The sequence below is a fragment of the Astyanax mexicanus genome, chromosome 2 (genome assembly GCF_023375975.1).
Source record: "Astyanax mexicanus isolate ESR-SI-001 chromosome 2, AstMex3_surface, whole genome shotgun sequence".
Taxonomy (NCBI): Eukaryota; Metazoa; Chordata; class Actinopteri; order Characiformes; family Acestrorhamphidae; genus Astyanax; species Astyanax mexicanus.
Window position 1 is genome coordinate 7,195,400 of NC_064409.1, and position 17,288 is coordinate 7,212,687.

Below are 17,288 nucleotides of genomic sequence, written 5' to 3' on the forward strand. Positions count from 1 at the left end.
GTTAATGTCATTTGTCATCTATGTCTGTCTGTAAAATGACACTGTGCTAATGTTTGCTTGTTAAATTATTTATATGTTAATTTTTTTCTCCACAGGTTGAAGGGATGTCAGGAGGGAATACACAATCTGTTAAAGGCGTAACATCAAGATGTTGCTCTGCCTCCCACTTGGCACCTCTGCTGCAACCATACCTCTGTTATGTCCCTGGTGACCTCCAGCAGGAGCTGGCCTACCTCAGATCACATGTTTTCCCTCACCTGGATTCTCTTTGTCAGGCCAGAGGCACATGCTTCAGACCTGTAGACATCCAGCAGACTGAAAATGGTGGTGATGATGATGAAAATCAGAGCGATCACAACCTTCAGACACACCATACAAGCTCCTCTCACCTCCAGCAATTAAAGATCAGTTTGGATCTTATTAGCTCTTCCTCTTCATTCTTCTGTATTCTTGGGCAACATTATGACTGCTGTCTTCCTGAAAGCTCACACTCTTCACTGGGAGAGCCAGAAGAGGAACCATCCCTCTTATATGAGAGGAAGCAATATCTGCACAATGCTGTGCGAGGTGGTTATCCCTGGGTCATGGAAGAACAGCATCGAACCTGTAGCTTGACTGAGCTGGAGATCACCCAGGCTGTATTCATGGGCAAAAACATACGCTGTTTCTTCTATTTTAAAGACCTCACTGCTCAGGGTGATGATGAGGAAGGTGAGGAAGGTGCACTGTTTCCAGGGGACCTATCTAATCAGAGGCAATGTGAGAGGCAAAGGATGTGGAATATGAAGAGCTGGATCATAAACACCTGCCTTCCTGTCAGGTATGAGTGAAAGATGAGCTACAAGAGTTAAAGATAAATTACTTAACATTAAAATAGATGGAATTCCTTTGAAGAATTTATTTGATTTTACCAAATTGAAAACCTCTGAAATATAATCAAGAGGAAGATGGATGATCACAAGCCATCAAACCAAACTGAACTGCATGAACCTTTGCACCAGGAGTGAAAGCATAAAGTTATCCACAAGCAGTGTGTAAGACTGGTGGAGGAGAACATGCCAAGATGCATGAAAACCAGGGTTATTCCACCAAATATTGATTTCTGAACTCTTAAAACTTTATATTATATTTTTCCAGAGCTAGATATACAGTATTTAACATAATATTAAAACAATTCTAATTGTTTCATTGGCTAATCTATGTTAGCTGGTTTCCATGGTATTTGTAACTATGTGCTGCGGCATTGGTAAGTATTTACTGCACTTCTGCTAAGGTGTTGCTTAGTGTTTGCTACTGTATCCCAAGTGGTTGCTATGGTTTCCCAGGTGGCTCCTATGCTGTTGAAAAGAGGACATTAAATGGGTGCAAGAGCATGGCAAGTTGAATAGTGTGGTATATTTCAGGCAGTAGTCAGGATTACAACTGGTTGCATCACATTTATATTTGAAAGGTGTCAAAACGTTTGCACCCTAATTATTCATATGGGAAAAACTTATTTAAAACTCTATTGATAGTTGGAAAGATTGGAGAGGTGTTACAAAGGTGTTAGTATTTTCAAAACTGTCATTAAAAATGTGTCTGGCAGAAAAAGGATGCAAATGACCTCTAAACACAAGTCCTACAACAAGATAATCAAGTTTTTATTCATAAATTATGTATGTGTAAATAGACCAACATTATCAGCTTGATACCCAGCTTGAGCACTAAATCACTTAAAATTGTAAAATTGACTTTTGGTGCAGTAAAACATGATAAAAAGTACTTACCTTTGTTGAATAGCACACCTCCGCTCTCCTGCAGCTTTCCGAGATCCAGAAATTTTGTACATTTTGTCCAGCACTTCCCCCTACAAATAAATTGCTTTTTACACCGTTATCCAGGCTCAAAGTAGCTCCACACCTCAATGGTAGAGTCCAGAGAGACCTGGCATTTAAAATGAGGCATTAATAATTTTAAAAGTGCACAAGAAACTTATTACACTTCACTGTTTATAACACATAGCATAGCCTAATCTCCAGGCACAGTCATGTTCAGTACAGTGATGGCGGTGCAGTTTTAAAGTTATTATTGAATTTTTAAATGTCAGGGCTCTCCTGATTCTACCAAGGAGCTGTGGAGCTACTTTGAGCCTGGAGAACAGTGTAAAAAGCGATTTATCTGCAGGGGCAAGTAGATGCCCCAAAGCACCTGTTGTAAAGAGTGCTGGGCAAAAAGCACAAAATTACTGGATCTCGGAAAGCTGCAGGAGAGCAGGGGTGGGCTATTTAACAAATGTTAGTACTCTTTATAATGTTTTACTACACCAAAAGTCAGTTTTACACCAGAATTCCCTTTTAATAAGCTAAAATTGACTTCCTTATCAATCTTCTGTGGGACAGATTCTTCACAAGCCTACAGGAGCTGAAAGAGCTGGTGAAGAAAGACTGGACAACCATCATAGATCAGTTTCACCAAATTCCAGAGCATTGCTGTCTCTCAGGTCTAGTCTGTCAACAGTGTTTTGCATTTTCCATAAAGAACACATGACTCTGACACTGCTTAGAATGTCAGCAAATATTGAATTTCATATTTTTAAAGCTATTAAACATACACAGTGCTGTTTAGATAAAGCAGCTGTTTTACATGACCTGTTTAATTTCCTTTCCTGCAGGTTCAGGTCAGGATTCACTGGAGGTTTTGAATCAGGAAAGCTACATTCAGGCACTGGATCATGGGTTTGTGCCCTCAAAGCAAACGGCAGAGGTGCTGGACCTACTGAACAGATTTGTCTTCCCTGTAACTCAACCCTGTAACAAGACAAAGTCCAAACCGTATTCAGACACTTCAGTTCAGTTAATAAGGTGAGATGATTTTATTGCTTTATAAAGCACTTTAAATTGTGTAGTATGTGACGGTTCTCATTAGGGATGCACTGACTACTCAGCTTCCACAATTATTTGACTGGAAATGTTCAGTATAATTAGAGCTTAGATTCTCTGCCCGAACCCGACCTGACCCGAGGCCCGACCCAAAATCGGGTCGGTCCGGGCCGAGATTTCCCACCACATTCCTCGGGCCGGGTCGGGTTGGGCTCCAGAAAATAGTCTTAGATGTAGGCGTCTGTTTTTTAATTATATTTTTATTTTTAAATAAAATAACGAAAACTGAAAGTGAAACTAAAATAATTTATTTATAAGCGCTGTTTTCACTACCGCAGTTCTACAGCAGGGGTGTTGTGCCGATTCTGTCCGCGAAGCGGGAGTCGGATTCAGCAGAGAGTCGGTTTCGGCACAAGCGCGGCGGCACCTCGCGGTCCGCGGTGTTAGTTGTAAGCGCTCGCGCTAGCCGCAAAATACGACAGAAAACACTGAGGGAGCTGCAGAATTATGTATGGGACTAGAATATGAGCACGAGGAGATAGAAGAGAACCTTTACCTGTGAGTAGCTCACACCAGAACACGCAAATCTCTCTTTCTCTTTCTCTCTGTCTCTCTCTCTCTCTCTCTCTCTCTGTCTCTCTCTCTCTCTCTCTCTGTCTCTCGCACGTGAACTCCTCCGCGTTTGACCTGCAGAACTGTGTTTAGCTGTTCTTAAAAATCATTTTAATTAAATAATAGTTCTATGCTTCTATGTTACCGTGTTAATTAACATATTTCTGATCATATTTCGCTCATTCAAACAGCCCGAAAACAGCCAGTTTATGGGGCAGATCGGATCGGGCTCGGGTCTTATGATGACAGTTTATGGTTCGGGTCGGGCTCGGGCTCGGGCAGAACGTGCACGGCTCGGGCTGGGTCGGTTCTGAATTTTTGGGCCCGATCTAACCTCTAAGTATAATAAGTGAACAAAAAAATGATGCTATCTAATCCCAAGTACAGGGGTTGGACAATGAAACTGAAACACCTGGTTTTAGACCATAATAATTTATTTAGGTGACGGACAGTTCTGGTGGAAACAGGAGAGTTGAGGTGAACATTGAATTCTGCCGTGATTTAATCAGCCGTGCTTTTATGTTTTTTGGATACAATCCGGGTTAGCACCCGAACATCATCCCTTTCAGACAGCTTCCTCTTACAGCGTCCACAGTTTATCCTGTTGGATGTGGTTGGTCCTTCTTGGTGGTATGCTGACATTACCCTGGATACCGTGGCTCTTGATACATCACAAAGACTTGCTGTCTTGGTCACAGATGCTCCAGCAAGATGTGCACCAACAATTTGTCCTCTGCAATGTGTAATTAATGAAGATTGGCCACGAGGCTGCTCCAATTTAGCTATGAAACCCCACACACTAAAATGACAGGTGTTTCAGTTTCATTGTCCAACCCCTGTAGTATAAACATGTTGGCTGTGTGGAAGTATATTTAAAGTATCAATATAATGAGTCAAAAATGGAAGAATGAATAATAAAATAAGTTAAAAATGAATAAAAATCTAAGGGTTAGTATTTAGCCAAGGTTTTGATAGGGTAGTTGCAGTATATTAGGTCTTAGGTCTTTTCTTTATGTTTTTTATGAATCTATGTTAATATACAACTTACATCCATTCTCTCACAGTAATAAAAGAGAACAAGAGAAGTCCATTCTGTTGCTCAGTGGAGAACGGGGTTGTGGGAAATCATCGCTGGCAGTTCGTTGGCTCCAGCAATTCAGGAACCGAAATCCCAAAGTTCCAGTCATCCCATATTTCTGTGGGACCAGTGTGTCCAGCAAAGACATCAGGTCAATGTTAAGGCAGTGTACTGCAGAACTTCGCAAAAACGTCTATGGTAAGCAGCTTTTTACCTAATATTCAGTGGTTTCAGTCAAGATCTGAGTCTATATTGGTTTACTAGCTTTGCATAAGGCATTTGTTACACTTTCTGCTTGAATTTTGATTGAACTTTTTTTGATTGAAATGTTACATTAAATAGGGATTCAGGCCTCAAATAATGCAAAGAAAACAAGTTTATATTCATAAAGTTTTAAGAGTTCAGAAAATAACCCTGTTTTTTAATCACAGTTTTCATACATCTTGACATGTTCTCCTCCACTAGTCTTACACACTGCTTTTGGAAAACTTTATGGCACTCCTGTTGCAAAAAATCAAGCAGTTCAGTTTGGTTTGATGGCTTGTGACCATCTTCCTCTTGATTATTTTCCAGAAGTTTTTTATTTATTTTGGTAAAATCAAAGAAACTCATCATTTTTAAGTAGTCTCTTATTTTTTTCCAGAGCTGTATATCAAACAATCCGACTGCTAGCATAGCTAATGATGTAAAGCTAATAAATGCACTGTATATCTAAATTATATATCCCTTCTAATGAATGAATCCAAATATATTTTTTACAAAAAGCTCCCTGTAGAGAAGTATTGCTAATAGAATAGGATGCTCAGGAGCAGATATACTGTAAATCAACAAATTAGCACCATGGCTAATGCAAGGTGTGGGTTAGAGCTGAATAAAGCCCCCAGCATTGAGCTGTGGAGCAGTGGAACTCTATGTTCTCTGAAATGATGGTGGTCCATCAAGTACTTTTGTCATTAAAGTTAAGGGGAGTTGAGTATGAGATGGGTGGTGATCCAACATCCAACATCCTGACCTCACTAATGCTCTTGTTGCTGAATGCAATCAAATAAAATGCAAAGACATCCTTTCCTGGGCAATACACACAGTTGTGAGGTGAGAAAGCAAGTTTACAACAGGTGTAGCAAAGGCAATTTTTGTCCTCTAGGAGAATGTAATACACAAATTAACGTTCTGTATTTATAGTGTTGAAGGTATACAATGCATTAACCCCTGCATGTATTTTTGTATCTTGATCATGACTGATTGCATACAATATTTAAAACCATTTTTCAGTCAGTCATGGCAAGACAGAAGTCCAAAAGAAAATGTCTTGTGTTTTTGAAGGTGACCTGCCTGTGTGGACAGAAGGCTTGGAGGGCCTTGTTGAACCTAGGCCTCTGCTTTCAGAGATACAGGCCTTCATTGCTGCAGCTAAACTAGGACCTTGCATTATTTTGATAGATGGACTGGACCTTCTAAAAGACACTTTCGGCCTGTCACTGCAGGAGGTAACCATTTTTTATTCTAAACTGCCTTCGATGTATCTTTATTTGTACGACAATATTTGTTCTTCTATTTCCACCTAAGTAATACTTTAATTTTCCATACTGGTGAAAGAGACTTGAAATGTAGTGTCAAATATATGGTAATAATTATTTGTTTATGCCACATAGCCAACTCACGAGGTTAAGACCTTAAGGCTACATTCACATTACAAGCCACATTGCTCAGATCATGGAGATTCACAATCACACATGTAAGTGATCTGTATTTGTGTGTAATGTGAATGAATCTGTTCCTGAAACGCCTCACGTGCGCACATTGATACCTGTATAACCATCGCCTTCTTCTCCAAAAACAAAAAAACTCATATTTGAGAGGTGACTCTTAGCTTTAAAACGGGAAATGGTTGAGTTAGCAGCTCATATGTGGAACATCGTTTGCTGGAGTGGAGAAACAGTAAACAGCTGGTCTGAAGTTCATGCTCAGCTCGAGAAGGAGAAAAAAGGCCTGGTGGTTTGCTTTTGCTGTTTTTATCAGCTATAGCTGCACAGCTGCACCAAGAGATGTGTAAGTATGAGAGAGAAGCACGTAGCGCATGCGTAACAGCGTAAAAAAGAGGCATGGATTCTGATTTGACTGTTCACATTAATATTGCATGTCCATGGATCAGATACGTATCCAATTTAGAACCACATATGAAAGTGACTCAAATCTGATTTGAAAAAATCTGATTTGGCATGTTCACACAGCCGTGAAAAAATCAGATTTGAGCCACATTGAGCAAAAAAATCAGATTTGAGTCACATTAGCCTGGTAATGTGAATGTATCCTAAAACTTTAGTGTTATACCCTCACAGAAACATTCATTTTAAACTGACCACAAGGGCTGAGGAGCAAACCTGAACAGGTCACATATAGTTGCCATTTAAAATATTGAGCCCTTATTGCACATTTCCGAGGGGTTTATTAGGTTACTTTTCAGCTCAACTTTCCAGGAAAATTTTAACAGCTCAACCCAACTAACATAACTTTGATTATTGATTTCTCTAAATTCAACCCAAAAAGAAGGTGACATGGACGGCACTGTATACAAATCTTATGATCTAGAGGTTTGATCATTTTATTTTAAAAAGTGGCATCCTAGTGGACACATGATACATTTTTCCTACAAGAAGAGCAGCCAATAGGCCACTTAGTTTCGAGAGGGCATTTTTTATGATGCATTTTCAACCTTGGAGGCACAAGGGGTGTGGTTGCCCCCCCCCCCCCATGACCTTCTTGCCATTCAAACCCTTCATGACAAACTTCTATAGTGCTTAGTAGAGTCCCCTTTTATCTGCCTTCTTCAAATCCTACCAAACATTATCTATGGAGTTTAAGTCTGGCAGCTCTAAGTCACTCCAGAATCTTCCAGTACTTCTTCTAAAACTAAGCCTCGCTGGATTTTAAGACATGCTTGAGGATGCTTGCACTGTTGGAAGATCCAGCTTCCTCAAAGAAGGCTTGTCATTCCCTGACACTTGATTCAGTTCTTGTTTGTTTCAGGTAAAGGAAATGAGATGGTTGCCAGTTGCTCTCCCATCCCTGTGCAAACTGATAGTTACCACCACCACAAGTGACCTCACTTACAAAAGCCTCACAAACAGGTCAGACATTCAGGTCTTCACCTGCCCTGGAATTTCTGACCCCAGCATCCAGTGTAGCATCTTATATCGCCACTTGGCCTTACACTGCAAAGAGCTGTCCACCTCACTCCTGCAGAAAATCATCAGGAGGAAGATATGTCGACTCCCTGTCTTCCTCGCTGTTCTGGGCAGTGAGCTACGGACATGTGGGATGCAAAGGGATGAAAAGGAGGAAAACGAGCTAATAGAAGAATATCTGGAGGTAGATTCAGTCTCACAGTTGTGGGAGAAGGTCATTTGTCGCTGGGTGAAAGATTACAGCAGACCTGCTGAAGATCCTGTACTCAGCAACAAGAGGCAAGAAGCAAACGTTGTTGCACCAAAACCTGGTAAGACTTTGTTTTAAAATGTTTTACACCTGTGTTCATCAAAATTAGAAATGTATATATTTTGTAGAATAATTCTTGCATAAATGGAAGGAGGCACTTCAGTATTACTTTTCTTCTGAGGTAATATTCGGTGGCTTGCAAAAGAATTCATACCCCTTGAACTTTTCCACATTTTCTCACCTTACAACCACAAGCTAAAATGTATTCAATTAAGATTCAAGTAATAGATAAACACAAAGTAGCACCCAATTGTGAAGTGGAATGAAAATGATACATGGTTTTCAAAATTTGTATCAAATAAACATCTAAAAAAGTATTCATCCCCCTTCAGAAGTCACATCTGAATCACATCCACATTCAATTCAGGACAAAAGTCATGGGACATGGAACTTTTGGCATGACAGTAAATTATCTCAAACATTAGAAAGTTATTTTCAATATTAGTGGAGATGGAAAAATTGTAAAATAAGGTGAAACAGTCTAACAGGAAAACATATTTTGAGATTTACTATTATTATTTACATCCCAACCTTTTACATCACTTTAAATGATTATTTGGTTATGGTTAATTTCTTTCCATATTTGAAGTTCTAATGCTGTTTTTATCATTTGGATACTGTGTCTAGAAATTAATGGAAGACTATGCCCCCATTATGCCCCACAAAGCTCCATAATAACAGATAATAATGCAATAATGCATTTGTGAGGTTTTAAGTTTTCCAGTAAAACTGACTCTTTATCATGTGAAAAACACTGTTTGTTGAACACTGACCTCTGCTGTCCTCCTGCTCTGATCACAGCAGTTTCATCTCCTCTGGAGCTGAGAGGATGGGTGTGGGATGCACTCTGCCTGATTCATGTCTCTCGCTCTGGGCTGACTCAGGCAGAGGTACTGGCTCTCTTGGAGGAGTTGGGTCATTGTGGGTCTTCAGGAATCCGGACTCTGGAGTGGGCTCAGTTACTCACTGCCTTTGGGCCATGGGTCCAGGAGAAGCCAAACGGCTGCCTGTGTTTTAACCATCAGTCCCTTAGCCAGGCTATAGACCTGCTGTTGCTGGGTAAGTATAGATCCATGATGCCAACATACTGTAATTGTCCAAGAAAAAAGATTAATATGTTGGTTTTGTTGGCTATATATTTCTGTACTCTAGTTTGAACACTTGTTAGAAGTTACCAAATCTGTAGTTTGACCTTGGCTGCTGGAGCCCTGAGAGAGTACAATTGGGCTTGCTCTCTCTGGGTGGGTAGATCACTCTCTTTCCCCACATTATTTCAATGGGTGATGTCGATAAGCACAAGGCATCTGTGAGCTGATGTATCAGAACCGAGTCGTTGCGCTTTTCTTCCGAGCACACTGGCTACTCAGTTCGAAAAGAGGTGGTGGTTGGCTTCACATGTATTAGAAGAGGCATGGGCTAGTCTTTACCCTCCTAGTGTTGGGGCATTATTAGTGTTAGGGTGACTTCTAATAAGTGGGTTGGATAATTGGCCATGTAAATTGTGGAGAAAATGGGATAAGTAACAGAAATAAATGTATTAAAAACCTGCAGACTTTAGCTTCAAGCGTACAAGTTTATATGCCGTAGAAACTGTGGTATTTTATGTATTATGCTCTTTTCATGTGTATTCAGGTGTTGCAGACAAACAGAAAAGCCGGAGCGACTTCCATCATATCATTGCTGAGTTCTTCCAAAAGCGCAGTAAGGGACTTTGTGGCTGGCTAAGGAAGCTGGAGGAACTACCCTGGCATCTGGCACAAACTGGCTCCTTTAAGGAGCTATATAGTGTCCTCTCTGACCCAGAGTAAGGCTTAAGTTAATTTATTTTTATTACATTAAATATTTAGACAATAACTAAACAATGCTTTAAAGAACTGAAGAAAATAATGTAATTAGCTTTTTAGAGAAAACAATTGGATAAGTAAGTCTGTGTTGCCTAAGTGAGCATTTGTTTTCAATCTTGGGCCACTCGTTCAAGATTCTGGGAGATTTTATCTGACTTGCGGGCATCAGGGAGCCGTTATTGATATGCGGTAGACTTCCGCGAGACTTGGGACATCTGCTTATTCATTGTGAGGACTTTTTTGTGTAGTTCTTACTGAGCTGAAGCAGTTTTGTAATGGACAGGAAACATAAAGACATTTACTAAAAAGGTGTCATCAGTTGTCCCTGGCACTGTATACGGTGTAGTAAATCATTACATTCTTAAAAGAAAATCTACCACAATGTACACAAAAGTATTTTAAGCAATATACTGTATTATGACTGTTACACTCAGGGTAGACAAATAAGGTCAGATAAGCAGGAGATTTTATACTCGACACTGCATTGATGTTAATCAGCATGTACAGATAACGTATCACCATATTTTCCACAGAGCTGTGTGTATCCTGTCGAGCAGTGTGAGGCAGTACCCACAGCTGAGGCTTGATCTTGTTCGTTATTGGACGCTGCTGAGCCAAAGAGAGTATGACCCCGTCTCTTCACTCCAGAGACCAACTGTACTGAATGGTCAGAACAGAGTCAGAGATGTTGTCACTTTTATTTAAATAATTTAAAATGTATTTATGTAAGTAAAAAAAAAGTGCTCAGATGATCCGGTATAACGCTACTTTAGTCCTGTGGAGGAGTGGAGGGGGAGAAACGATAGGATTTTGACTTTTGCTCATGCATATTCATATATGCAAACATATCAATCGCCCTTTGATTGGCTAACAGCACTGTGACACATGCAAGACGGACAACAGTTTGAAACATTTAAAATAAAGACATTTTTTAATTTTTACAACATGTGTAATGCTCTGCTAAGTGCAGTTCAGCCTTTGATCTAGTCTTAGAGTAAACCTATTTTAACCTATAGTTACTTACACACAGAGGTGCGTAGTCCAGGTCCAGAAAGAAAGAAATCGACTCGTTATATACAACTCAGAGAGACCTACTGTATTTCACAAAGTACAAGAAAAAGTTGATTTTAGTGATAGGACACCTTTATATAAATGGTCTTTAGTCCAAAAAGCTTCACTCTAGGGACTGTTGTGGCACCACTGTAAGAGTAGGCCCTTTTCAATAGTTATTTATTTAATTATTTATTTATTTTCTAACCAAATTAATAAGATTAAGTTAATTCAAAATCATGACTTAAGTTGGTATTATTTGATCTACTGAAGATACTACTGATGGAACATTGTTTTCTATTTGATCTTAGGTTGTGGTAAGCGAGATCTTGGCAGTAGGGTTAAGTTAGCCCTTTTCTCCTTTGACCTTCTGCTCGGTTTGGGAAAGCCTGAAGAAGCTGGGAAAATACTGTCAGAAGCAGAAACTGTCCTTCAACAGGTGAGATTTTCTATTTGTTTTGCAATATATTAAAATTGTACATGGACATATACAGACAGGTGAGACAGGTGAGACTGTGTTTTGGAAGAATAGTGTTTCAACCATTAGTTTTTACTAATACTAATACTTAGAATTTCTATGCTTTATGTTTTTAAATTTGTCACCCTCAAATTTGAATGAGCACCATAGGCCACATTTTGTCTGTAACTATAAAGGTTTTCTCCCACAACACATTTCAGAAATCTTTCTGATATTGTGTATTTTTTTAAATAATTTTTAGATTAAATTTGAGATTTGTTCCCATTTTCTCCCCAATTTACTTGGCCAATTACCCAACCCACTCATTAGGACTCCCCCTATCAATAGTAAAGTAAGGTGAAGGCTCCTCCACTACATGTAAAGTCACCACCTCTTTTTGAACTGCTGCTGAGGCAGCATTGCCAAGTAGCATCACAGTGCGCATGAAGGGAAAGCGCAGCGACGCGGTTCTTATACGTTAGCTCACAGATGCCTTGTGCTGATCGACATCACCCTTTGGAGTGTTGTAGGGAGAGAGTGCCATCTACCCACCTCTCAGGGCTCTGGCAGCTGATGGCAATGCTTAGCTGGACAACTGGGAGCCCCTCTGATATTGTTATTGATGTTGCAGGCAGATGAGCTGGATGAAGACAGCGTGAGATCACTGCTGGAAGTGCAGAACATGCTGGCTAAGTTCTATTTCTACATGCAGCAGCTGGACGAGGCAGAGCTGTACAGCAGTAAAGGCTTAAAAACAGCAGACATCCTTACAGTTTCCAGTTCTTCTCATTCAGAGAACATCAGGATGATAAAAGGTAGCAGATGCAGGATCTGTCAGTCTGCAGTAAAGCATAACTGTGGATATACAGTTTGTATAGTGTTTGTGTATTGTGTTATGGATGTTACAGTAATATGTGTGTAGATGTGCTCATCTGTATTTATGTTTGTTCTTTTTCAGGGCAGTTTCTGTGTTTTCTGTCTCAGATAGAGCTGAAAAGAGGCTGTTTGTATACAGTTCCTGGACTTTTAAAGGAAATCAGCAGTACTGGCCTCAAGTGCATTCACCCATGTGCTGAAGCTACTGTTACTTTACTGCAAGGCCTATACAAGTACGTGATTATATGCAACAATACGTAGATCAACTGCAGACTGTTTATTTTAATAATTCCTGACAGTAACATTATTAGTAAGTCATTGTTAGCCCATTGTAATTCAGGAACAGTGGTAGTATTATATGGTCAGGAACAACTACCAAAGGCACAAGCCTGCTATATACTCAAGCCCAGGAACACTGTACCAACTGTAAAGCATGGTGGTGGACGCATCATGACACAAAGTGGATACAAAATTTATGAAGAAGACTGCTCTAGACAATTTTAGACTACCCCATCATTGAAACATGGATGCTGCCGGCTGTTCCGGCACATCAGAGGGTTTGTGAAAAAAAAATAAAGCAGGCTAGCTTTAAGCTTTTACAAAAAGTTTTACTTTTATTTAAAACTACCCAAAGTCCTAACCTTAACCCAAATGAAAGTATGTGGACAGCGTGTTAAAGTGTTAAAGAAGGTCTATGCCTGGAAACCAATAATTATTGCTGGATTTAACATATTAAATTAGAAAACACACATATAACGTGACACATTTAAGTTTGCATTTTTGTTAAAATTAAACAAACTAACACTTATTTTGAATAATGTTTTTATATTTGATTTAGTCACATTTTTGTTTCATAATAAGTTCAAAAGACAAAATTGTACATAACAGAGAGAAATTATAACCCAAACACACCCAGAAAAGGAAGAAAAAAGGGGGAAAAATAATAATAAAGCAAAAGCAGGGCTGATGATAACTACAAAATAATAATAATAATAATAATAATAAAAACGAAATTAAATCCCAATAGTCATACAATTATACACAAAATAAAGAATAATAACAATAATAAAATGAATAGATAAATAATAATAACTATAGTAATTTAATAGTAATTTATTATTGGATCCCAAATCTGTTTAGTGTAAACGCTCTATAGAGACACTTATTTTGAATTTAAAAAACGTGTGGTCTGAAGACAATAATCTAATCTAAATCTAACAACATCTAATTTGACAAAGGGTCCCCTAGTACAAAACAGAAATAGTGCTTTCAAACATTTAAAGATTTTATGTTGGAAGAAAAAAATCAACATATTATAGATAAATGTTTGGAATTTATGAGGTATAAATGTTTTTTATGTGCAGATTTGCTGTTGGCGAGCTGAGTGCAGCTGAGAGCTGTGTGGAGGCGGTTTTGGCCAGTAGGAGGCGCTGGTATGGCACTGAACATCCCCTGGTTGCAGCAGTGGAGGAGCAGCTGGCCGACATTTGGTCTGACAGCAACCACACTGACAAAGAGTGAGAGATCCAGGAGATTATATGCATACATCAGTGTTACTTATCCCACTGCTAACAGTTTACAAAAAATGGGATTAGATCATGGAGCTTCATCTGGACACAGACTGAAAAACACTGATATATAAAATATTTCATTAATACTATAAAATTCAAATATTTATTAAAATGTTTTAAATATTTATATTTATTTCCACAGGGTTCTATTTTGGGCCCTATACAACTGATGCTAATTATGATAGCAATGTAAATTTGATAGTGTTGAAGTATGGGCTTACATACAGAGGCATTGGACCCTATATGTTGTTATTTATAATTATATTAATACATTTCATTCTAATATTGTTCTGTTCTATTTATCTATTATTCATTTTTATTTTATGATTTCATTGTATATGACTGTTTGTCATCATCCTTAAGAGTTAAAAAGGTAGTTTTGTAATTGTGCTCTGTTTTAATTGGTTGGAAAACTGAGACTCTGATTTTGCTGTCTATAGGTTTATGTTTGAGTAAAAGGAACATTATTCTATAAACTACAAACAACATTTCTCCTAAATTCAAAATAAAATTATTGTCATTTAGAGCATTTATCTGCAGAAAATGAGAAATGGCTGAAATAACAAAAACGATGCAGAGCTTTCAGACCTCAAATAATGCAAAGAAAACAAGTTCATATTCATAAAGTTTTAAGAGTTCAGAAATCAATATTTGGTGAAATAACCCTGATTTTGTATCACAGTTTTCATGCATATTGGCATGTTCTCCTCCACCAGTCTTACACACTGCTTTTGGATAACTTTATGCCTGCACTCCTGGTGAAAAAACTCAAGCAGTTCAGTTTGGTTTGATGGCTTTTGATCATCCATCTTCCTCTTAATTATATTCCAGAGTTTTTTTTTATTTGGTAAAATGAACAAAAACAATCGTTTTTAAGTGATCCCATTTTTCCAGAGCTGTATATATATATATCTATGTAGAATGTTGTAAAATGATCTTTTTTCATGTTTTCCTGTAGCTGGACTCAGAGGAAGGCCACTGAATTGTTTCGTCATGTCATCCATGTCAGAGAAAGAGTGATTAAGAGCTGGGGGATGACCTCCTTCCTGTCCAGGCCCATGCTGCAGGACCTCACCAACACTCTGCTTAAACTCGGTGAGTGAAAAAAGGGGCTGGTGTGGTTATATGCTACAAAGCCAAGTGATTTTAACTGGATACAATGCAGCATATTGTTAAAAAAACATATATTGTTCTAAGTATTTAATTTTTTTATTATTACCCGGAGAGATTGATTATAATATATGGGAATAGTGGCCGGGATTGGCTGTGGCAATGCAATGCAATGTGAAAAAACAAAGAATACAGTTTTGCAGACTTATGTTGCCTCCAGTGGTTCACTGACCTTGTTCTTTCTCCAGGTAAAGTGTTAATGCAGAGCTCCTGTGCGGCTGAAAGGAGAGAAGCTCTGAGTTTACTGCAGAGAGCTACTGACCTGACTCACCTTCTCAACGCTGGCCACCCACTCTCCAGACACAGGCAACAGTAAACCCATTCATTATGTATTATATTGATTGTACTATATGCTGTTGTAAGTACTGAACTTGTTGCTAGATGTAATAGAACCATTATAACATGGTAAAAGCTTTTGTAGGTCTGAAATATAGGAATGAATGTATATTAAGAAATGAAATTAAGTTGCCAAAGAAATTTTTTTATTTTAAGTTGCCAAAGAAAAGTTTTTATTCTTGTTTACTGTCTTCAACTTTGACTGAAAAATATGTGGGGCTGTCATATTCAGAAATGTTCCATATTGCAAGGTGAAATATATATTTGTCTTCTCTTTCTATCCCCAAACTTCATGATTTGGACTCTGCATTGCACCACACTGGATTGGACAAATGATGATTTTACCATAAATCAAATTTTCGTTCATTTTTAATACTCTATTTAGAATCATTTGCAGGCAATGACTGCCAGAAGTCTGGAACTCATGGATATGTTCACCAAACACTGGGTTTTCCTCCCTTATGATACTTTGTTAAGCCTTTACTGCAGCTGTCTTCAGTTGTTCTTGGTCAGTGGGTCTTTCTACCTTTTATTTTGTCTTAAGTGAGTGAAATGCATGTGTCCAATTACTTTTGAGCCCCTGAAATGAGGAGGCTTTGGATAAAAATGGTTGTAAATTTCTAATGCTTTATAGAATATTATTATTCAGCCCCTCGAATTAGACCAGAAAGTCTACACTTTAGTTGCATCTCAGCTCAAATCATAATAATTGAGTCACTGTCCAATTATTTTTGGACCTAAATGTATCTAATTTACATAATTCATCTATTACCAACAAATGTAGCTTATCAGCGGAGCCATGTTTGGTGAACTTTTAGAGTTTTAATGTTCCATAACTTAAATTAAAAGTAAGAAATATTAATTTTTCATTTCTTGTCTTTTTCTCAGTGTCTTTAACACAGATATTTCAGTAGTTAAGAAGCGACTGGACACCCCAGCAGCTTCCAGATCAAGAGCTTGTTTAACCAGTAGACTCCTCACTAAATCCCCCCTGCTTCATCAGTCTAGACTGACCTCTACACAACCTGGACCTGCCACAGCACCTCTGGAGCCAAAGCAGAACATAGAGAAAACCCTCACCCGGCCCTGGACAACATTTCAGACCAGTGTGTTCGGGCCTCAGAGTGATATCAGGACTCTGGTACCCAGAGAAGAGGTGTGTGGGTCCAGGAAAATCTCATCTAAGGAGGGGTCTGATAAGAGGCCTGACCGCTGCCGTGTCCAGGAGGAAGCAGTGAAGGCACTGAATAGACAAATGGGAATGTATGTTTACAGGAAATCAGCACGTTAGGACTGCATTGCATTTCTTGTTTATTCACATGATTTAAAATCTGATTCAATGATGCAATTAACTGATTGGTGTGCAGTTTGACAAATTTCGGGCAATTTTGTATATAGTTTAGACCAAATATTTAGCATTTATTTTATGATTTATAATGACCTATTACATTTTTTACAGACTCTAAACAAAAAATATTTATATATATATACTGCATACAGTACTAGATACACATTTAATGTGTTTTCTTTCTTTTTATGATTTTTTAAAATTGTAAATGTAACGAGATTTGCACACTCATTGGCTTCATGAGGTAGAGTAAAGTCACCTAAAGTATTTTTTTCATCATCTTGGGTTTAGATCAGGGGATTGTGGAGGCTGAACACCTTTTTTGTTTAGTCCATAATTCCTTATGTGTCCCTAAATTACTTTCATGTCTTTAATATTTGAATCTACAATAGAGAAATAAATGACTTAAATTAATGAAATAAAGAAAACATTGAATAAGAAGTAGTGTGTCCAAACTTTTAACTGGTGCTGTATTTGAATGCAAAATATATAAAAAAATACAATTTAATAACCTGTTTATTGCATAAATTTTAATATTTAGATGCAGAATTGGTTATTGTTGTAAAATAAACTGTTTTGTATTGGTAAAAGAG

General features: G+C 38.2%; 1 protein-coding gene across 1 annotated transcript; it reads left to right on the plus strand.

Annotated features, from left to right (window-relative positions):
- The first annotated feature begins 101 nt into the window (after positions 1–101).
- ttc41 (tetratricopeptide repeat domain 41) lies at positions 102–17,136 on the plus strand. The gene is made up of 16 exons (XM_049473288.1): positions 102–820; positions 2,379–2,479; positions 2,651–2,840; positions 4,535–4,746; positions 5,872–6,035; positions 7,576–8,044; positions 8,845–9,102; positions 9,676–9,847; positions 10,421–10,554; positions 11,249–11,376; positions 12,026–12,209; positions 12,353–12,503; positions 13,635–13,787; positions 14,800–14,936; positions 15,200–15,323; positions 16,236–17,136. The coding sequence occupies exons 1-16, from the start codon at positions 105–107 to the stop codon at positions 16,636–16,638; spliced, it is 3,696 nt and encodes a 1,231-aa protein (XP_049329245.1). The 5' UTR covers positions 102–104; the 3' UTR covers positions 16,639–17,136.
- The last annotated feature ends 152 nt before the right edge of the window (positions 17,137–17,288 follow it).